We start from the raw sequence: 24,044 nt of genomic DNA, 5'->3' as shown, positions 1-24,044 counted from the left end.
ACACACACACACACACACACACACACACACACACATCACATGCTACATTTAACTCCGCCACTCATTGTGCCTGTGACTTCATTCATTGTTAAAGCTGCTGCTACTGATATCTCGTCACACCATATGGCAGCAAAGATTCAAAGGCAGCTACAACGAGCTGGTCTGTGAGTGATTACATTAGGAATAACTGTGGAAATTGGGAGTGAAATTAAATCACTCTTCAAAGAGAGCGCTGTGTGTTTATTCAGCAGTAATGTGGACATTACCTCTAACAACAACAAATGCCAAAGGTCCTCAGAGAACACAAGCGCATGGCCTCTCTCTCTCTCTATCAATAATTGAACCAACTCTGTTAGCTGAGGTCTTAGCGCACACCTAGCAACCACATGCTGCCATGACACACTATATCTGTCTCTTTGGCAACCTCTTGGTCAGCTGTAGCCGCGCACTTGAAGAACAGAAGGAGATTTTTGATTAGTGCTATAAATAACACAATAGTAGTGAGGTACAATACCTTTGATTACCCTTTTGTAAGTGGATTAAAAAAAACTAATTGCCACCAAATGACACCATCTGTTCTGCAGCTCTAAATCCTTTTCTTACCGTCTGAAAACAAAGCTTATTATAAACATGCCAAAACAACGCAGGGCAGTGGCAGGTTTCACAGCAACGTTTTCAAACCCAAAATTTATTCAGACTCTGAAATAAGCGTTTCCCTTTTTATCCCCTCCTAACCCTGATGTGAAATGCACAAAGCCTGAGATGTGAATAGATCTTGTGAACAATGACAGAGAAGGGGGCCCTGGGGAGGAGGAGCAAAGGGGGTGGGGGTGTTGGATCTGGATGTCTGCTTGCCACACACACACACACACACGTAAAACGCAAATGGTAACCGATACACCCCAAGGAGGGAGCGTTTAGCGTGTCAGCGGTACCTTATGGCTGCTGATGATTCGTGGCGTGAGCAGGGTCTGCTGGGTGCGAATAACCTTCTTCCTCTGCTTGAGCTCGGCGGTTAACGTCTGCACCTTCTCCTCCTGCTTCTTCTGCTGGGCCAGCAGCTGCTCGCGCTCCCTGCTGGCGGCCGCTAGCCTCTCCTCCGCCGCTCGCAGGTTGAGTGTGAGGAACTCCTGGCAGTGGAGGAGCCACTCCACGGTGAGCTGGGCCAGCTGCAGGAGCTTGACCAGAGCCGGGTCCACGGGGTTCTGGCACCGCTGGCAACGCTCCCCGTCCAAGCTGCAGAAGGTCACCGTGCTGATGTGCTCCTGAAGGGCGTCCACATCCAGCTGGCTCACCACCAGGTCTATGTCCACGGCGTTGATGCGCCGCCAGTCCACGCTCTCCCTGCGCGGGCGGAACTTGAAAGGAAGGACGGTGGAGGCGCCGCTAGATGGAGTCATGGCTGGCGCAGGCACACAGTGGCCGTTCACAGAGTGCTGGCTGAGGGGGGAATTCAGGAGGGACGGGATCCCTGCTGATGAGTGGGTCCCCTGGGTGTCACTGGTGAAGGGGTAGTAGGCTCCGTCGTGAAATGGCTGCAAGGCAAAGACCACAGAGAGATTTTACCCCCTCATTTAAAACCTAAACAATTCACATTAGCATCCAATGCCCTATATGCACCACACAATCACAGGAAGAGGGGTGGAATAAAAAAAAAAGACAGCATCTGCTTTGAGGTACAACAGCAGAGCACAGATTCCTCCACTATTAATGCCGATTCAGCCTCCATCTACCTACGATGTCTGTCCTGATGCAGCCGTGCTCTCCTTACCATCTTCGACTGATTCTGCCTTTAACTGGGAGAGAAAGAAACCGGAGAAACGTCGTTCCTCTCCGGTTCCGCCCCCCTTTCTCTTCACAGGCAGCGCAACACCACAACAGCGAGGCTGGGCGTCCGCCGCGTTACCATGAAGACAGAGACGAGCGTCCCTGGGGTGGGAGGGGGAGAGAAATGTTATCAAAACACCGCAGAGCAATCAGCAAATGTTTCCCCACAGAGGGTGGAAAACAAGCTCCGTCCTGTGGGAAACAAATCCTCCCCTCACACTCGACTTAAGCAATGTCTAAAACCAAATTAAATGCAACCTAACAGTTAAAGAGTTTAGCGCAAATGGTTTCCCTGCTAACAGCAAATACCGCTAATCTCCTGGCATCTCGTTTCCCAAACAGTCACTTCACGATGGGGCAGGCGGGTTTAACGTTATCCCCTTTGCTGGACGTCAACCTAAACAATGGCACACATGCTTGGACTTGTCGGAGCACAGTTTAAGACGCCCCTCCTGCTTAGAAAAACAAGACACTTCATGTAGCTTTTCCCTCTGTCTCCGGCTCACGTCGGTTCAAACCTCCTCCTGCACGGCTAACATTCGCTAACGGACATTTTTTTTATCCAACGTGTGGAGCAAAACTTTTTAAAAAAAAAAGTAATACAGTACTAATACATCACCAGCTATTCTGCCTATGAAATTCTGAGGTATATATATGTTGCACAGGACTCCATAAAACCACTTACCGGAGGGTTCGTGTTAATAATTCATAGCCTTTGAAAAAGTTTTCTAACGACGGCACCCCAGGCGATCTGAGGCTGCTGGTCTCCACATTCCTGAATCTCTGCTCAGAAGGAAAACCGCCATGAAGCTGGCGACAATAAAACACCGCACTTCCGGTAGCTACCTTCAAAGTAAAACGTTAACGAGGGTAACTTTAATAAGACATAAACCATTAAGTACATTTCAGCAGAGGACATTAAAGTATTCAGATCCTTTACTTACATACTAATACCACACTGTAAAAAAAAATACTCTGTTACAAGTAAAATTCCTCTACTGAAAATGTTATTTTGTCCCTTTCATGCGTGAATTATTATTAAAGTAAAACAAATTCGTTCATTTTTACTTTTAAACAAGTTAAAATGTGTAAAGTGCACTCCATGCATCAACGGCATAAAAAGTGATTCAACTGAATTTAATACAGGTCCTAGTATATGTTTTAAAATCATTTACTAAAAGCAATTGGTACGAATACACATAAAGTTATTTGTAATGGCAGAAAATTGTTTTTCCTTATATCTAATATTTTATGCTTGTCTATATACACACACAGTATATTGCTTTTATCCTTAATCTTTTCTTATTATTATACTCTTTATATTAGTCTGTCCACATATGTAGGGTTTAGATCAGAGCTCAAGACATTGGTTTATTGTTTTACTCTCTTGACATTCCTCTCCTTGAATGTTCATTCAAGGCAGGGAGAGGATCTCTGTTCCCCTATTAAGCATCCATTTGCTTTGGGTCAGGTCTCTGGACCAGCTGATTTTCTGTTTTAATACTTCTGTGTCATTCTCTTTTATTAACAAATTCTTCAGAGACAACGGGTTGTTGTAACTCAATTATTTGCTCAGTTCTTAAACAGCAATATACCGTTTCCACAAAATTATTCAAGCACAAATTATATCATAATTTTAAATAAAACATACAAAATAACGCAAAATCTAAATCAAAAATATTTATTAATTTATTAAAGTTTTGTTTGTAAAAATCTTAATTTGTAAAGTAACTAGTAGATTGCTATTTAAAAGACCGAACTGTGTTAGGGCTCAGTCCAATTAACAGCTGTGCTCAAAATAGGAATAGGAATAGGAAGTCATTGTCAATCCATGACTAGACTAAGCAGAGTATTTCCAGGGTCGAGTCAAACCTCTACTTTGAGGGCAGAGCTCCTTATTTCCGGTGTTATTGTGGCCAGCAGACGCAGCTCGCAGTGAGAAGGGGGGAAGGGAGAAGCAGACGATGAGCTCTGAAATGGGGAGTCTGGAAAAAGGGAATGAGGGAGTTGTAAACGTCCCACACTTCAGATGACAGAAACCTAATAATAAAACATAAACACTTTGGTTGCAGAGAACAGGTTGAAATGCGGAAATAACCATCAATCCAGCTTGAGGGATGCTGGGAAGTGCAGAATTCGAATAACTTTGCGACATAATTCAGTGCTAAGTCTTGTGAAACGGCTCCCCCTTGTGTTTAAAAAATAGCATTGAATCATCAACCCCTTCACAAACTGGGGCCCAAAAATCCTCCTGCTGTTTTGAAATTGGCAAGTATTTTGCTCATTTCTGCATGTCCGCTGAGAATTGCATGCACCTCGCGGGAGGTAACACTCATATATGCTGAGAAAAGAGGCGGATGCAAATTTCGGCAGGTAGCTTACAACACCTGTTCTGCAGAACAATGAATGCATCCACCTCTTAAGGTCCTTTTAGACACTTTGCTGTGCACATTGATCACGTGCGGTCATCACAAATATGCCTTTTTTTGGTTGAAACTCAAGGAATGCTAATTCTACTAAGTGTAATTAAATATTAATGACTCTAAACGTCCACAAATACAGGCTATAGGCCCACTCAGAATCATTTATTACCATTGATGCACCACACAAAGAATAATATATCGTTTTTAAACAGTAGCTACCTACTTAGAGGTGCATGCAATTCTTGGCTGGCATGCACAACACCTGTTGATGTTACTTTCTCCGCTTTCTCAGTTTTGTATCATTTAATAACGTAGAGTTTGATTTTGCACTCCAACCAGACTTTTTTTGTAAGGGGTCAGAAGCCAAAAAGGTTGGGGACCACTGCATTGTAAGCCTATTTCGTAAGCTCTTCCTAAATAATATTGATCTGAAAAGTAACTACATCTGTCAGATAAATGTAGTGGACTAAAAAGTACAATATTTCCAAATGAAATGCAGTTATCTAGAAGTATAAAGGGGCAGAAAATGGAAAGTACAAGTACCTTTACATTGTCCTGAAGTACAGTACTGGACTAAACAAACAAACATTGTGTGAGCCATCTAGAAGAAGAAGAACACGTTTTCTAAAAAGATATTGTTAAATTCATTAAGAATTTAGAGGTTAAAGGTCAACATTTGGTTTTGTGCGATTTTGTTTAACCAACCTTTTTAACACCAGAGTTCTGTAGCCACAGGCTGTGACTCTTTTTAATGCACACATTGAAGGAACTGGCCGGATTACATTTCACTGTGATTGTACCCTTTATGATTACATGTGATAAAAAAAAACTTGATTGATTGATTCAGGGGATTTCTATGACTGCGGTAGCCACCCTAGCATGTACATAATTTCACCAGTGGAGGTCAGTAGAGATCTGATCTCAGCTCTGCAGGCGCTGTAGCTTTCCCTGCCTGTCAGAGGAAATGCTGCCTACTGCTGCTGTGATGGAGAGCAGCTGCAGGAGGCGACACGGTCCCTGCTTTAATGGGAAGCTAAGCTCAGCAGGGTGGCTCCACACATACGCACACACATATACATGCACATACACTGCTTGTATTCAGGGACCAGTCTTAAATTGGTTCTTTGGATGTTTCTTTTAAGCTCACGATCAAAGAACGATTCACATTCAGGACATTGCAAGCGCTGGCACAGCACTAAAACAAAGTGAGACAAAGTGTGAAGCTGGGATGAGAGTGGATTTTTTTTCTTACATCACACATGCTGTCAAGAAACAACCTACATGGACACATCCCAGCGTGTTGAACTCTCCATCAGAGTCCCACTGCTGGAAGAGGCCGACTATGTGCCATTTCCCCGGTCACTCCCCAGACAGCTTCAGTCGAGTCCTGATAAATAGAGATTTTAATTCCTCCGGACAGGGCCTGTGACTGTCAGGATAGCCTGAGGCGGGCAGGAGAAACTCTCCTCACAGGCTGTTTCCGGGTAAAGACACTCAGCTCTCACCAGTGGCATCACAATGAGGCGGTGAAGTTCAGCTGTAGGACAAGATGCTGATGTGCTTGTTTCTGGACCCAAATGCCAGCTAGGCTCACTTTTTCCCTGTGCAGCTTCCCTCCCTTCCGAGACACACTCACTGTAGCCTCCAGGCCAGAGTTATGATGTTTACTTGAAAATAAAATCCACACTTTTTTGATAAGAGTTTACCAGAGTGAAAGACGACACACGCAGGCAGAGAAGTTGCAGCGTTGCATTAGTCATGCAGTAAAAAGGAGCAGGGGTGTGTGGAGGAAGAGGAGCGGACCTCTTGAGATGAGTAAGCACAGCCCTACACTCAATTTACTGCTTGATTTATGAGCTCATTTCCTGCACGAAGTTCTCAGCGGGGGTGAGGTGGTATATCTTTCCCACTATAGGTAGCAGTGGCACCACTTCCCAATTCCCCATGAGACCCACTCTCACCACTCTGGGCCTTAGTGGGACTATAAATAATGGCCGCTGTAACAAGTACACATTGAACACAGGAGAGGAGAGGATGCCGATGCATCTTTATTCATGAAGGAGGTTCTTATCTTCCCCTGCAGAGGACAAGATGGATTTAGACCACTCTGCATACTGAAATGCTGTGTACAGTTATGCTTACTGTATTTCTGCTCCCAGATAAGCATCCTGAGATATTTTAGAGAATCGGATGATCAAAAGGTAAAGAGAGACCTTTGATACAGCAGTTTTTTTGTCTGTGTGCGTTCACATGCAATTTCTAAATCAAATACAGTGACTTTTATCTTTTCAAAACAGTTAAAGGAGATGCAGCTTAAGAGCAGGGGTGCAGAGAGAAACGTTAAAATACCTAAATAAAGACAAACAAGAGAAACTAAGTGAAGAGAAGATAATTATTTTCTTCTCATGCATCATAATTAAATGAAAAACACATGTCAAAAGGGACATAATTTAGCATTTTAGGAACTTAATTGTAAATTGTTTTTCATTGTGACATTACAATGAAATCACAACACAAAAATTCAGTCCAGCAGACAGCAGCATAGGCCCGCCAATTCTAAACACGAAGCATGTCATCAGTTTTCATGGCGAGGTGCAAGGGGAACTTGTTCTTTCTTGAGATGGAAACACAATGTCCAACAACTGGATACCGGACTCCAAAATGGCGCTCATTCACTTGAGGGAAAATTGCTTTCCAAGCCCAGAAGCCAAAAAAGTTTTTAGGAGTTATGCTACTGCGTTGTGAGGCCCACTGCACAGGGGGCTATTCCACTGAGACAAACTGGCAGCAAGGCTGAGTGGCCGTGCCATATCCACATCTTTATAAATTCGTAGGTATATTGGAGGAGGATATGCTAATGCTAACAGTGTTTTCTGTGTTGTGATTTGATTTGAAAAACTATTCATTCAGTTATTTATAACAAAAAGCAAAATATTTGCTCTTTAATATATGTTTTTCATTTAGTTATGACACAGTAAATGTATTCATACAAAGGAAATTCATACAACAATTGTGTATTGTGTTTCACATTAATTAGTTAGATTTGTTTTAATAAAGGCATTTTAAATCTTCCATAAAGAAAAGATCTGTCAGGGTTGTGCTTGTTAATGCTCGTAGATGTGGGCGCATGGCAGTGCCAGACTAGAATCCAGACAAATAGAAGTGTCAGCTCAGCGAGAGTGCTCGCCACTGCCCGACCAACTTGAAGCCGAGCAGCAATCTAGCCTACAACTGCCCACTGGTTTTCATCTCAGACACTTTGTTGTCTATTTTCAACGAGGCAGCCGCAGGGGTCACCAGTGGTGAATCAGCCTTGTGGGAAGGAGAGATGAAAGAGCGCTGCGGTGGGGAGGGGAGATAGAGAAGCGTCCCACCGTTTCCTTTCATTGTCCCCTATGAATGTTGCTCAGGTCAGATGAGGTACCGAAGTACTAAAGAATTATATATAACAGACAAATGACGAGGTTTGCACTGACTTTTTCTTATCCTCCTACTAAGCGAGGAGGCCTGGGCTCTTTAGGGCAAATCAGCCACAGCAGCAGATCTTTTGGAGCAAACACAGGTAATGGAGATCAAATATATGAGTAATGTATGATGAACGTGCTCATGGGTATAAAACTTTACTCTGACTTTATTGTAAGACAGTATAAAATTCTGCTTGTGTCTGCAGCATTACCAAACCCTGCACATTTCCTGTAGGAGCATCGGATGAAGTCCTGTTTGTGAAACTTAAGGTCTGATAACTCAAACTTAAGGTCTGGCAACTCGTTTCACATGGCAGCCAATTTGAACACTATGGCTGGGGGATGCTAGAAACAAACAATTTTTCTGCTGTTCAGAATGGCTACACAATGAAGGCAAGGTGAAAGCCTGGGTCATAAACGTTCTTGTCAAAAGTTAGATAGAGAGAAAATTGACTCTTTACTCTAATTAACTCTTCTAGTTTCATAGTTAAGAACTGAATGTAAAGATACAATGAGGAGACAGTTAGCATAGCTTCGCATAAAGATTGGAAGCAGGGGGAAACTGCTAGCATGGCTCTGTCCTAGGTTTCAAAAAAATATAAATTCCAATTATCATCACCTCTAAATCTCAATAATTAACACATTATGTCTTGTTCAAGATGTGTTTTTACTGGTCGGGGAGTTGCATTTCCTGCCAAGAAATGTAACTCCGGAGCTAGTTGTACCCAAGTTTGCACACTATTTTCCGTGGAAAGTAGCTCAAGCCTGCTGGAAAAGTCGCTAGATTTTGCCACATGCTAATTTGTAACCTAATTATAAACATAAAAAAAGATAAAAAAAAATAATGGAGTCAAGCTAAGTAGGTAACTAAATAATCATTAGTTAATATTATTTTTCATCACATCAATATGCATCAAAATATATCTCTATTTTCAAAAACCTTTTTATGAAGGCTGTTTTATAGACCATGGAGCTGAAGTGTAATAAATAGAGAGGATCCCGACACTGGAATAAACTCTACTTTTGTAAACTTAAATAGGAAGGGTCAAAAAACAAAGTTCAAAATTTCACATTGCGTTTCAAGAAAAAATAAGACAAAGTCGCTAAAGGGGTAAAAGTTGGCAAATCTAGCAAGAACTAATGACCTCCTCATCGCCACTGATTCTGGACATATCAGCATCCTTATTCTTCTAGATCTCTCATCAGCCTTTGACACAGTTTCCCATACCATCCTTCTCAACCGTGCATCTGAATGTGTTGGCCTCACGGGTTCAGCACCATCCTGGTTCCATCATATCTCTCCAATAGGGAACAGTTCATCACATTTAGAGACTCCAGCTCCCCCCCTGCCCCAGTCAAACAAGGTGTTTCACCATTTACATGCTCCCCCTCGGCCAGATAATTCGTCACCATGGTCTCAGTTTCCACTTTTATGCTGATGACACACAGCTGTATATCAGCACCAAACCATCCACTCAGCTCTGTCACTTGTTAACTGCCTGAATGAAATAAAAACCTGGATGTCATCCAATCTAAAGCTAAACGGCAGCAAAACGGAGCTAATGGTAGTGGCTCCCAAGCCGCTGCTCCTGAGGGTAAGTGATCTATTCCTCAAAGTGGATGGCTGCTCCATCTCTCCATCCCAAGAAGTCCGCAACCTTGGTGTCATTTTGGACTCCACCCTTTCTTTCCAGTCATTTTCTTTCTTTCCACTCTTTACCAAATCTGCTTTCTACCATCTCAAAAATATCTCCAGACTTCAACCATCACTCTCAGACTCTGTGTCAGAGTCACTCATCCATGCCTTCATCACCTCCCACTTGGACTATAAAATGGTGTCCTGTATGGGGTACCCAGCAAGGTCCTGGACAGGCTAAAATATGTCCAGAACTTGGCTGCTAGGATTCTCACACTCACTAGGTCGTGGCAGCACATTACTCCAATCCTCACTCAGCTTCAAAGGCTCTCGGTCAAATTCCTACCTACAAAATCCTACTCCTCACCTATTAATCTCTCCATGCCACTGCCCCCCAGTACCTAGTGGACCTTCTCCACCCCTACACCCCCTCAAGGAACCTGTGGTCCACCGACAAGGGCTTGCTCTCTGTCCCCCACACCAGACTGCAGACTTCTGGGGACAGAGCCTTCAGCATCGCAGCCCCCACCCTCTGGAACTCCATCCCCACAGAGATCCGAAATGCTCCCTCTGTGGACTCTTTCAAAAACCTTCTAAAAACCCACCTCTTTACAAAGGCATTTAATCCTAAATGACTTTTTTATTGTTCTGTCTCTGCAATTATGTGTAAAGCAACCTTGGGTCCTGTGAAAGGCGCTATATAAATATAAGTTATTATTATTAGTTTTATTCAGAAAGTCACTAAGTTGGCAGCACCAGTGGTACCACTCCTATTTCTTTCGCTAAGTACGAAGCAACAACAATTAAACACATAAACACAGCCCTGTCAAACCATTAATTGATGTATTTATGTTTTGTTTTTTGTGTTGTGTTTTGAGGTGCTGCTACGTTGATTTTCTTTTTTTACCTTTGGACAGAGCCAGGCTAGCTGTTTCCACTTGCTTCCCGTGATAGGCAGGTGTCACCTTAGGGTGGGCATGGCCTCTCAAACAAGAATGCAAGGTATCCTGTTCAAATCGCAAGAAAAACTGCCAATGCTTGAAATGGACAGATTTTTCTGGGGGACTCTTAACAGTCAGAGAGGCAAGCTGTAGGGTTTGTGGGTTCTTTCTCAGATACATATTTTTTTTATATTTCAGCTGCCAAATACAATTTTCAAGCAATTTGAAATGTAGATTATGTTTCCTTATAGGCCACATTAAGGCCCACATACTGTTAATCCCACTAAAATAAAGCTATTGAGACCTAAAAAGTATTGTTTACTTAATCATGCTCAGCTAATACGTATAGTCGGGCATATGTCTGCAGTAATCAGGTTATTCCTCAGTGCAAAATAGTGGATAGTATAGTGTATAGTCTCGGTAAAATCCCCATCAGACATCCTTCAGGCTGCTATGCCCTGCTGAGGGTGAATCTAACAATAGTAACATTCAATTAGAAATCATTTATAAACCATACATATTCAATAAATATCTCTTCATGTGAATATTTTTTATGCCAAATACAAATTTTCACCATTGCTAATATTTTAATCAAGATAATGATGTTCATTTTTTGAGCCTGTTTATTTAACCTTCATATTATATATATACTACAATACTTGGGCCGGTCAAATAGTCAAAATGCAAGCTTCTAAGGCTGCAGCCTAGAAAATAGGAATATAACCAAGGTTGCAGAGTAGACAGGATTAGAAAGGTTGCTCTGTTATCTGCGATTCAGGTTGTAGAATATGGGTTAGAGAATATATTTGGGTGGGCTGAAGGGGGATATATGTTTTTACCTAACTCTTGGCAAGAAGGCGAATAGGCCCAAAATGTTGACACTTTTTACTGAAAATACTGATACAGAAAATATTTCTGACAAAATCAAGAGAAGCTTTCCTTCTGTACTCTGTGTTGAAGCCACCTTTTGTTTCAATTGCTAATTTTCTGGGTGCACTTTCCCACCTTGTGTTTAAATTTGCAAATGACGATGAAAACAGCACAGTGGAAACAGCTCTTAACAGGAAACCAACCAGGAGGAATCTAATTTCTGTCTTACACTTGTGTCACAGCTCCAGGCAGCTAAAATAGCACCTTGTTATGACATTAGTATTTAACATAATTTCTACACCACTGCACTCCTGATTTCTTACCCGGAGGATCTAATTATATTTCCCTCTTAGTATTAAGTTACAGGACAATTAGTGCACTGCTCGGGCTCTTGCCGCTTTTAGATATATCTGTATTACAGGGAGGAGTGTTTTCATTTGGGTTATATTGACTATACAATGTTAATACCAACCTTCCGAGCAGCCATGACTTGTGTTTTATGAATGTAGTCTGGCACTCAAATTTAGTTAGGACCACAAACAAAAGTATTTGCCGTCCTTTGGGTAGCCCTATTAGAGGCTAAATGTTACTTTTGACAGTTTGAACAAATGAGGGAGAGTGCAGGAAAGAGGAGAGGAAATAACTGTCCCTCTCTTTGAGCTATGGCAGCCATCCAGTATGAGCCTTATTTGTATTCTGGGAGCGCCTCGTTTTTGTGTCAGCGCGGGACAAGAGAAGCACTTAACGTGACATTTAGAGATGCTCAGAGATTCTCTCTGGAGGCCAGAGGCAGGGAGAAAAGAACCAATGATGTTATCGCAGACATGTGTTTTAAATGCCAGGAGGGGTGCTTTGCCACAGAGCTTTGGCCACAAACATAAAAGAATAACCCGGCCTCTGGTCTTGCACCTCTTGCACGGGTTCTGGGGCTCACGTTAAGCTTTATCTGAAATGGTTCCATTGCTTTTCTATCAGATATGATCTTTTAAGGCTTACAGAACAATCTTCTTAGATTTTACATTAGGGCTGCTGTTATCCGTAGAAGGAATCCACACATGCACGGTGCATTTTAAATAGTCGGCCACAGGATAGGACACACTGAGCTTTACGAGTGGGCGACACAAGCTTTCTGGGATTCTGAATCTTAACCAGATGGTCGCAATACACATCTTAACTCTGGATCACAGCCATGTTTAAAGACTCCCCTGAATAATGCAGAAAATCTCCTTTCCATTAATACCGGACTAAACATCTCTTATTGATGTGGGTTTATCCTGAAGGGACCTCCACAACAAAGCAGCATGAAAATATTTAAGTAGGTAATATTTAGCTAAAGAAAGGCCATTATGATACGGACACTGAGACTGAAATAATCAATCATCATTTCTCTGGGAAATGCGTTTAGTTAAAGTGAAACCTGTACATGCTGCAACTGGATAGAGAGATTTTTCTTCACAGAGATACTGTCAAAATATTTAACAAACTAATCCATGTAAATCCTTGAAATGAGCATCTGGATATTTTGCAATTCAAATGTGCACCATTCATCTATCTTACAAATGTATCTTTCTTCACACAGTCAGTGTAAGCATTTGTACTCGTGCACAAAATACTGTAGCGTTTGATGCAAGGTCTGGCGACTCTGCCGCACCCTCCGATAAATCAGGCAGGGGTTTAGATGTATGAAGATAGAGCAGCATGGTGATGGAGCTGCTGCACTGGAGAAGAGTTTGGGAAACAAGGTTGGCTATTCATCACAAGACATCCTACCCATACATCAAGAGAAGTTCCACAGACTCATTTTTCTGACATGGTGACAACGTTCCTGTAGGCTTCAGCTTTCATGCTTCATCACAAACCTCAGACACCTTGTTGAACAGTTTTCTTGGGAATGGGCTAGGAGAGCACAACAGAAGCATCACAATATTAACACAGTCAATGGTGACAGCTGGATATTGTGCGCAGCTGAATTGGTTTTACTGGTAAGCACTGGCGAGAAAGGTGTTTGATCTGCGCTAACACCTCTTCTTGTCTTGGAAATGATTATTATTGCTCTTTTGCCGTTTACTATCATCTTGAACCACCGCAATTTGCCTTGCCTTTTCTCACTCTGCCACATATTCTATGTGTGTTTACTCAAGAAGGAATAATCCATTTGTACACTTCTTGCCATCTCAGGGCCCCTTGAATATTTAAGGCTTTGATGTTTGGTTGTCTAATGCCGTTACCTAAGCAGCTTGCCATAACCGGCCTCCCAGAGATGCTCCCTGCACGCTCCCCTCCTATTTTCTGCAATGTGTCTGGATTGCGAAAATAAAGTATCCTTTTGAAGCCTCTCCTTGCTTGCCTCTCGGGAAGGTGTTTTCTGTAGATAATGACTTATTTCAATTCACACCTCACCCAAAGAGCGATGCACCCCCCCCCATTTTTAATTCTTACTTGCTAAAGGCTTGAGTACCTGCAAATGTTGTGACACAAATTTAATCGTGACCCATTGGCGTGAGCACACATTGCAGATTTGGCCAGACATTAATTATTCCATCTCTACAGCTAATAGGACAAAGAGGCCTAGCTGCCAGGTAGCTGGCATGGATGCAATGGAAGCATAAACAAGGCTGAAGACCGGGACCGTTTCCAGTGTACGTGTGCCTGGAATGTGTGATGACCGAATTCATGCAGCGTGCAGTCTTAAGCAATGTTGCTGTAAATTGGCTGTAAAATAGTGAACTGTTGACTGCCAGAGTTACTGGGCACGGAGCCCAGACAGTCCCTGACTCAGCTCAAAGGCATGGGTAACCTGGCACAGGCACACACCAGCTGGATGGACCATTATCTGCCATAATCAGACGGATCCTCACCAGAATGAGCTGACATGCTCATGTCTACAAGCACCGCATAAAAAAAATGAAATTAAAGCTTAGAGAAACCGGTGTTTACATGCTAACATAATCTGTTTTGTTGTAAGACAATGAACGTGCAGGATATTAACACATTCACCTGTTGAGGAAGAACATCTTAATCCACCAAAACTAAAACAAAACGTAGCTAACATTGAAAAAAACTGTGTCGGTATGTTTTTCATCCACAGGTCAGCTCACACCAGAAATAAATTTAAAAATGTCACTGTACAGTTATGAAAGTAACATATCTTGATTTAATGGGAGACTACCATCTAAAATGTGAGAAACAAGGTTTAAAAGCATACATACAGCTATACTCTTGTTACAAATGGTTTCATGCATTTCAACTGTTTAACTCTATAGGAAATCTGCATATTCACTTTCTTGCCAAGCGTTAGATGAGAAGATTGATACCACGCTCATATCTGTACTGTATGCCAAATATGAAACTACAGCAGCAGCTTAGCTTGGCAAAGACTGGAAGTTTTGTTTTTTTTTTAAATTGGAAGACAAAAGACAGAACTTTAACTGGACATCACAAGAAAAACAAAACAATGAAAACAGGACAGCGTTTACAGATTTATATACAAGATATACTCCTTCTCATCCAAATAGTTAAACTATTCTTTTATTGTTTATTTATATTTAGTTATTGTACAATGTCTTGGACACATGCAAGCATGTTCTACAACAATCAGTCCTGTTAAGATGATAATGTAGGGTTCAACTTTTTAATTGGGAGTTGGTAGGTTCTCACCACCGCCATATTCTCAAGGGACTAAATATGTAAAGTTGATGCTTTTCTCTGTTTTATTTTACTGTAAATGGAATAAGTGTTGATTTGTGTTTTGGACTGTTGGTCAGACAAAACAAGCAATATGAAGACGTCAACTTAAGCTCTGGGAAATTGTACTGGGCTATTTTAACAACTTTTGGATATTTTACAGACTAAACAAGTAATCAATAAATGAAAATAATTTTCACCTTAATCAGTCATGAATGTTATTGTTAATTGCAGCTCTGCTTTGGATGGACTATTCAGGGGATCAATATGTGTAAACCCTTGCCCACAGAACTCAAAACGGATCATGAATGGTATCACTTTGAACTCAAGTTTTTAAAGAGGAATCAGTCAGTTAGTCATAAATAATCAGGTGTTTTGTGTTAGGTTATTAAGGTGTTTTTATTGTTGGTAATTTGTACTGTTTCCTCTGGAGCTGCGTGTGTCTGTATAAAGGTCGGTGTAGCAAACTACACAATACAGTAAATGCCCTGGTTTGTGGCATTGATTGATGCCATGCACTGCAGATTTCACACATCAAGATGAGTTTAATCAGCATGAGGAGTACTGCTAAGACTTTGAAAACAGATGTTTAATGTCCTCTGTGGTTCTGAAGAAGCTTTGTAAAGCCTGATATCGAAGTTATTTCACTTTGGGCTTGTAGGCTACAATTTCTTTTCATTTTACCAGAAAGCCTGTTTTTAACAAGCTGAAGGTGTGTAGTTTGAAAGATGTGCCAGGCAGTGAGGCTCTAATATGAATGACACTAGTGAACTGCATCATGTGAAATATAGTATCCACTGTTTTTGAGCCATACTGAGGACTAAAAGTCCTCTCTCGGCTTCTGCTGCGTCAATTCTAGCCACTCATTTTCTAAAAAATCTGTGTATTGCGAGTCCTACAACTTCATGAAAGTGCAATGCTAAATCGCCAAAGAGCCCCTTTCAGTTGTGGTGCGATTCCCATCAATGTGTGGTGTGTGTGGACCCTGGGAAATATTTGTTTTGAAGAAGCTAATGGGGATCATAATATATGAAATCTTCTATTCTTTGTAATTGTTAGCCCAGAGTCCTCCTCGGGTAACTTTTTAAACTGATGATGAAGTGCTTTTAATTACATTAAAGAGGTTATATTATGCTGTTCGGCCTTTTCCCTCTCCTTTATTGAGTTATATATCTTTTTTGTGCATGTAATAGGTTTACAAAGTGAAAAAGCCCAACGTCCACCCCAAAGGGAGTTTCCATCTCCCACAGAAAACACTGCTCGCAACTGCCTGAAAACAGCTCGTTTGTAGTCCAGCCTTTTCCCTTTGATTCCTGTGATGACACAGCAAAATGCTTGCCAAGCGGCTAGTCCAACACGCCCTCAAAAACACCGGTGGAAAAATACTCAGCTGCTGCAGCACACAGTAAGGTGACATCCGCCTGCTGCCTCTCCTCTCCCTTCCAAACACTAGCTACCCTCCAGGCATTCAATGGACATAAAGTTGTTACTGTGATGTAGAGACAGAGCTCAGTTAAAACTTTATGGATGAAAGATACTTTTGTTACAAATTAATACCTCACCACTCTGAAACTCTTGCTCCCATCCATGTTGCTATGATGGTTAGGGGAGCATGTACAGCTGAACTGAAGCAGTGTTTACCGGCTTTTCAGGGCCCGCCCTACTCTGCTTCTGATTGGCTAGTAGTCCTTAACAAGGAACTGGGCTTGAAATCCAACAGTTGCCATAAAAAGTTACTGTGCAAACATACATGCACTCAAAAGGAGGCATCATGTAGCAGCCACAGAAGGGGCCTTTTCAGGATGAAAAAGTGTTTTGACACAAACACACCATTCGTAGACAGAACACATTGACCTAATTAAACTTTTGATCAAATAGTGCATGACTGCATTGGTAGATATGCGAGTGATGGAGAGGTAGCTTACATGTTAACAAAGGCAGGAAGGCCCTTGGTGTCAGATATTCCCTATATCTTTTTTTTCTTTGCCTTGATCACAACTCAAATTCACACACATCAATAATCAGATTTTACTTCAGGGGTTCACTTTGAACACTTTATATCACTCGGCATGAGAAACCTGTTTGAAAATATTTTCTCAAGAAGGAATGTTAATTAAAAGATAATTACTGCCAAGGTTTCGACGATTCGTGTCCTCAACATTTTGTTATTCCTTTATTCTGTATCTGATTATTTTCCTGCTTGTTCCCTCATTTGCTTCTTTACATCAGTACATTTTGTCTGTCCTTGGGACTGTCAGCATTAAAGCCTCCTCCTGAATCAGCCAGTGGAACGATTATTCAGCGAATGTGAGCAATGGATCTCTTTCAATTTATCTCTCATTAAGAAAGTACAGCATAAAGATGTTTTTTAAAGTGTGTGTATCTTACGTACTTACTCACTAAATGTGTCAGGGCTGGCAATTCAGAAACTTTATCTTGTGTTTCAAAAGAAGTTCTACTAAAAGTATATATTCACTTATTAACATGATTTCCTAGAGAAGCTGATGAATTTATTAAATCACCACACTCGCCGATCTATATTCATCTTCACTCAAAACTTCAGCACTTTGTGCTCTTGCACATACATGAATAAAATAAAGGAGGAGCAGACGGCCACACAGTCCGTGGGCCCAAGATGCAATGCTTTGTGACTGTCACTGTGCTTGCACGATTGAAATAGGGCCCACAAACTAGGGCCCATCATTAACTCCTAACAAACTACTAGCACACAAATCTGGGACCCACATATTTAAGAAAGGCTCTCTGATCTGAAATGTCAGCATATTTCAGCACACCTTTCTCAGCATACTGTGTGAAGCTTTCACCGTAAGGTTTTACAACATTCTAGGACATTACGACGCTGAAGTTGGCTCCCGCTTAGGAGGTTAACTGTAAAGTTAAGGGAAACTTAAATGAAGTGACCAATTCCAAGTTTATTCAGCACTTACTGTAACAGTAAAAGTTTAAAAGCCACTGTTAGATTTGTAAAAGTTTTATTTAAAAAAAAAGTGGATTAACAGCATTTTTTCCATCTAGACAACATTAGACCAAGTCTATCTTAAAAAATGCTATATTAACAAATCTGACCTGTATTTATATAGGAAGGAGACTGTAAAGTTTGTTTTAAAACCGTTTTAGATTTGTGAAAACTTTGTGAAAATAGAAAATAACGGGGCAATGGCTTCCCCACACAGACCAAATCAAACCTAAAATCCCTATACTCAGACGTGATGTTAAATAATAACAGTGTTAATTATTACACTTTTTCTGATGCTACTGAAGGTTTATTTCCATCAGTAAAGTGTAAACACTGAAGTAAACTAATATTTCAAGTTATTAATGGAGAAATGTTGTATAGTATGAGCATCTTAATATTGTATAATATTGAAAAATATATGTAATATAACTAATGGTGTTGCACAACTTTCAGTGTAACCTGCTGCTTGAAATAACTTTGGTCACTCATCCTCAGCAATGTGAGAAGTTGGTGACGATAGACCTGCAGCTGATTTGTCAGCAACTGTAACTGTAGCTAGCCAACCGCATTACATACGTGTTCAACTATTCAGTAAAACTGCTAGCAAACTGTCTTAGGTTGATTTAGGTTGATCACATTTCTCTCTCTGTTGTTGACATGAATGCTTCAATGTTTATCTGAAGTCCAGAGCATCAGAGTGGACTAAACCATACTTAGTTCCACTTTTACCCTCACTACTGCAGTTAATAATACTCTACATGAAATAGTGTTTGTAGTGCAGGTTTGGTGCAATGGGCATCATACCCTTAACCTTCAAAATCAGTTTAAGTGTTATTGCACCATATTCTGAAGGAAAATTGGAACATTGTTTTCTGTCCAGCAGGAGGTCAGAAAGCAATTTGAAACACAGTAGGGAATTACAACAAATTATTCCAACATTTTCTCAAGTTATTAAATTAGGCATGAATGTTGGGAGTAGAAACCAGACATCTAAAGAAAGAGGCAACCTCAAATGTTCAAAAAAATCAAACATACATGTGATATGTTTGGCAGTGAAATTGCACAGCAGAGTCTGAATGAATCAGTGAAGCCAGACAAAGGTGACCTTAATATCGGGGTACATGCTACAATAAAGCTTGATGAGTGAAATTACAGTAATTTCGGCTCTGACATTCACTCAGCGGCTCAAATCAACTTCTGCGGGAAGTGACATGCAGGCGCCGTTTCGAGCAGACGATAAACATCCATCCGTGCTGATGGTAAAGACAGCAAGGCTGATTAGACCACGGCAGGACACATCACTATCAGCCGTGTCCCCAAAGCTTCAATTACCTGCTAGAAAATGCAGGCTGAATCACAGGCCTCCTCTCCAACGTCCTCCCAGTGTAGTGGATAGCAGACCAATCTGGGTTGTTCTCTGTCGAGCTGCCAAGGTGCGCAGCATGGGCCAGCGGCTTCCTTTTCGTACGGTCCAAGTGGACACAGTGTCCCTTTTGATTAAGCGTTTTGGATGAGGCTGTGGTGGGAGCCCGGCACAGGTTGGCGTGGTGCCATCGCTGCACGGCAGGTCTGCGGGCCTGCTGGTGGATCCCTGTGGTGGAGAGTTCACACATCTTCAGTCACTCGCGCCACATGCAGCCGAGGCAAATGGCCAGAGTTGTCAATTCACTAAAACCAAAGATGCTCTATGGCAAATAAAGACAGATAGAAAGATAATTTCTACAGCCAGATAAAAGACAATAAAAGAAGTACACACCTTCTTAGAAAGAAAGAGAGAATCTTTTTAATAAAAAGAGAGAACTTAAAAGTAACCACTTACAGAATTAGTTTAGGGACAGTCTTAATTTGTCTAATTACGTTCCCATCGTCCAGCTGTACTGAATTGTTCAGACCGTAATTACAAGCAGTTGAATCAGAAAAAGTAGATTGTCAACCTCTTAGTTTAAATCCCAAGTCGGAGATATTGGAAATTTCAGAAAGCAACGATGTCTCAGACACAATTTTAACAATCCTGTTAAAGCAAAGCCACCATCGCTGGCACTTACATTTAAATAAAAAAACAATATGAACACTAACACAATTAATTCAGCCAATTAAAAAAAGGAGCTTTAAACAGTATGTGGTTTTACTTGTTTAATGCTCTAAACATGCAAAGCAGCAGTAGATAATTTAGGCCAGAGGTTTCCAAATTGAGAGGCAGGCCTCCCCAGGGGGGCTCCAAACTGTTTCACAGGAGGCTCAGTGAACGGAAGTGAAACAATATTACATTAGCTATCAAAAAGAAATCACACAGAATAGCCTAAATGTGTGTGTGATTTGGTTAAGTTTAGTTCAGAGATACAGTAGTTTTGGGGAACTGTTTATCAGAGTCAGAACCTAACACACTCCGTGGGCCAGACCTTTTTTTATGTATTTGTATGTGTAGTCAGAAGTTATGTCAAACAGCAATATTATGTTGAGTGTCTATGTCAATCAAATAACTTAATCATGATCCTTTAGGCATCCAGGACTTGAGCGAGACTAAACATTTGAAAACACCTGATTTAGGCTCTTTAAATAGTGTGACTACAAGGCTAGCAGTGTTACCATGTTAGCTTGCTGATACTGTAGGTGCTAGCATGGCTGTCAACTCTTAGTCTTCTTAATTCTCATTTCGTTTCAACAATGCAAAGCAAATGAGCACTGGCTACCCAAATGTGACTGATGAATGCGCTAAATGATTAGATGAAGATCAGCAAAGGTACACAGCTTTTCGGCAAAGTACTTGTAAGTAAGTGATTTTAAAATGATTTTAAACAGAGAAGTCAAACGTTACTATCTTCAGACATGGCCAGTTCTTAAATCTGTCAAACCTACTAGATCAAATTGGACTCAACTGAGAGTTGTAATAAATGGCCAAAAAAAACAACATCCAAAACCTAACATGGCATCATTATATACCATTCAGACTCCCACCAGCACCTGTAACAGTAAAGGAAAGAACTGGAACGAATAATCAGACTTCAGTCCTATAATCAGCAACAGGTTGCCAATCAGCACAACAAACTAACCCAGAGGCGGGCAAGCAAGGGGAAGTCAAAACACATACTGGAAATTAGAGAGGAAACTGCAGCAGCACCAGACAAATAACAGCAGGTAATCGGCCATTATATCAGGAGAGGGTTAGCACCCAAAAAACGGAGGAGCTGGAGACGACGAAGGAGCAGCTGTCGCCATGACAGCACCGCCATCTGTACCTTTTCCAAGGTGACAGCTTACAGAACACATCTACATGCTTGAGGCTTCTTCTTCTTTCTTTCTTTTTTTTACAGATGCTCCACCTGTGGATCTGATAATGATGATATGACCAGATTAGGCTGCATCTTTTTTATGTTGTACCCCTATAATATTACAAAATGAGAGATGAAGATGTGCTGACTTTGCCTCTGTGTATGCGTGTCTTACTCTCATTTATATCCTATTCCAGCTAGGGGTTTTTCAAAGTGTGAGGCGGGAGCTCCACACAGTTTCAGGTGAGGCTCAGTGAATGGAAGTGAAACAATATTACATTACTTATTGCATTAGTTATCACAAGGAGATCGCATAGTATAGCTTGCATGTGTGACATTTCAGAGATACAGCTGTTTTTGGGAACTGTTTTCTCCCATCAGAGTAAGAAACGTATAAATGCACAAATATAGAGCTTAGTCTGAGGGGAAGTATGTAATGTCAAGACTTTGAAAACTCCTGACCTATTCTATAACCTGGCAAACTAGCCAGGCAGATATTTCTTGATGCTCTGAGGCTGTTACGTTTGGATCATTTTTTATACTCAGCGGTGAGCCCCCATATTTCCTTTAAATTTTCTCAGTTTTTCTTGTGCAGCAGTTTTATATTCCTTTTGCTTTCCTCAACAGTCTCAGGCTGCTCATTTGCTAGACACACCTAGAAACTCTCATCTGAATGGAGGTCCTGCTACAAGGGTCCAAATGTGAACTTTCTAAATGCCTCCCAACATCAATATAACATCAATACTAATTCCAATAAATACAAAATCCATACACATCTGCAGTGGCACCAGAATGACCTTGCTGAGAATGAAAAATACATAAACAGATATCGCAAACCAATCCAATCATAATTTCCAGGAAGCTTCAGTTCCATTATTGCGAGCTCTGTACATTGCTGCATCCGCTGAATCAGCACTTCCCGGGGGTTATTTCTCATAAGGCTTGTGTAGTGAGCGTCGGGGACCTCGTAAATATCCCAGCTGTACAACCATAACAACACAAGTCCCACTTCACTGCACAAAACATTAATGCAGATTCTTTCCCATCAGGGATTCTGCTCAGATTTTAATCAGCGTGCCATTTGTAGTAGAAATGTTTCTTTTGCAAAATCAGCACTGTATCATATCCAAAAGAGGCCTTACAGGTAAAGAGCATGCTGACACAGGATGTTATCATCACTGAGGCAAAAATATAAGTAATGTCCAGGAGTTCACTTCTGTGTGACCTTTATGAAATTAGATATTTCTTGGACTGACACTTTCTGGAGCAGTTTCCTTTCATGCCCCCTCTCCACCACCCACCCTCCCACAGGATGCGGGATGAGGGATGGTGACTCCTCTCTGACACAAAGAGAGGTGAACCACATACTAAACTCGCATACAGATTAAGTCAATGTCTGAGCAAGAGGGCAAAGTGCATGCTGAAAGAGGATTGAATAGAATACATACCAAAGTGCATCCTGGTTAAATCCCTTGATGGAGGGCATCTTAGGCAAAATAACAAAAGCATTTGATCAGAGCAGGCTTAAAGGAAATCCATTACTGAGGGTTAAATGTCTTTAGTTCTGGCCTGTTGTGTCCATATAGCGCTGTAAATTCATCTGTACTGCATCACATGTTCAAGTCTGTTGGTGTGCTGGGGTCAATGAAAACCTATGTATGCGAGATGATGACGAAATGGTAGGCACACGCAAAGCCTAGGTACACACACACACACACACACACACACACACACGCATTTCTCTCACACAGGATGACTATTATTGACTTGACATGTTGGAATCTGTCCATGGTGCTGAAATGACTCGCCTGAGGATTTAACTCTTTCCAGTTGGCTGCTTGGTGACTTAAATCTCAGACGTCATGTTTTGAAAGTCACACGGCTGAGGCCTGCCAGCAGTAATCTTACACATATACACTTCAAGATTTCAAGACAGTATCTTCTCAACAGATACACTGTCGAGTACAACAGACCTGAACCCCTTTATGAAAATAATAAAGTCGTTATATCAATATTAAAATGATACCATATTCACATAAACCATTGAGTATGATACATAAAAGTCACTGTGTAATACCACAGGTGCACATATGACCAATATCAATTTAAAGGTATTACAGAATAAGTAAAACACACCATTAAAATCTTCATTTACGATATATCTTTCCCAAAATATTGGCATTCTATCGACTTTTCCCCAGCAGTTGTTCTAGGCCACTCAAATCGACACTGTCTCTCTCTCTGTGTGTGTGTGTGTGTGTGTGTGTGTGTGTGTGTGTGTGTGTGTGTGTGTGTGTGTGTGTGTGTGTGTGTGTGTGTGTGTGTGTGTGTGTTTAGAGATGCGGTTGCGTCACTGGCTCGGCAGCGGGACAGATGACTGGCGCAGATGTAGAGTCAAGCCAGAACAAAACCGGAAATTCAATTTTTCTGGTCTTCAAAATAAAAGCTAGCCTGGGCTCCATTGCATCAACGCTCAGCTGATTTCACTAATAAGTTCCTCCTCTCTGGTTGAAGGCGTTGGGGTGAGGTACACAGGCTGGTTTTGGGAGTGGGGACTGGAGAAACATCACATAAAAATAACATTGAAGAAAAGTTGGGAATATACAACATTCACTTGTTTCATGATTAAATCTTTAATAGGCTAATAGCCAAGTGGTTCTCAAACGTTTTCTTTCACAGCTTCCTTTAGAAGCCCCAAAAAACTTCATGCCCCTATTACAAAAGTGGAATTGTTATCAAATAAACAAAATCCTCGCTAGGATGTCCCCCCTCCAGTTTGAGAACCACTAACATAGCCCATCTGTAATTCCTATATGTGGCACTTTGCCCTGGCCTGATGGATTCTTAAAAATAATAGTAAGACTCAGCAGTGAGTGAATTTGGCTTGGCAGTAGGTCCTGGAGCTGGAGGTCCCCATTCTTCAGATTCAAATGATTATATATATAACATAAGC

At 41.3% G+C, this 24,044-nt stretch overlaps 2 protein-coding genes across 8 annotated transcripts in view; both read right to left on the bottom strand.

Annotated features, from left to right (window-relative positions):
* The window catches only part of dzip1 (DAZ interacting zinc finger protein 1), a 17,091-nt gene extending 14,434 nt beyond the window's left edge, over nt 1-2,657 (bottom strand). Inside the window, exons 1-3 of one of the 7 annotated variants that reach the window (XM_046053928.1) lie at nt 2,513-2,657; nt 1,772-1,929; nt 936-1,535 (exon numbers count right to left, since the gene is read on the bottom strand). In XM_046053928.1, the coding sequence (XP_045909884.1) occupies nt 936-1,535; nt 1,772-1,774 (603 nt within the window). In that variant the 5' untranslated portion in view covers nt 1,775-1,929; nt 2,513-2,657. Of the gene's footprint in view, nt 1-935; nt 1,536-1,733; nt 1,930-2,136; nt 2,391-2,512 lie in introns of those variants that run through there. The other 6 variants (XM_046053936.1, XM_046053945.1, XM_046053902.1 and 3 more) reach the window with 6 other exon arrangements.
* Nucleotides 2,658-18,965: 16,308 nt separating this feature from the next.
* The window catches only part of LOC123973730 (2-oxoglutarate receptor 1-like), a 35,234-nt gene continuing 30,155 nt past the window's right edge, over nt 18,966-24,044 (bottom strand). Inside the window, exon 2 of the transcript XR_006825686.1 lies at nt 18,966-19,413. The gene's annotated coding sequence lies outside the window, so the exon portion shown is untranslated. The remainder of the gene's footprint in view (nt 19,414-24,044) is intronic.

Source organism: Micropterus dolomieu, linkage group LG01 (genome assembly GCF_021292245.1).
Source record: "Micropterus dolomieu isolate WLL.071019.BEF.003 ecotype Adirondacks linkage group LG01, ASM2129224v1, whole genome shotgun sequence".
NCBI lineage: Eukaryota > Metazoa > Chordata > Actinopteri > Centrarchiformes > Centrarchidae > Micropterus > Micropterus dolomieu.
Note: the sequence above shows the minus strand (reverse complement) of the source record. Positions and strands in the feature narration are given on the sequence as shown.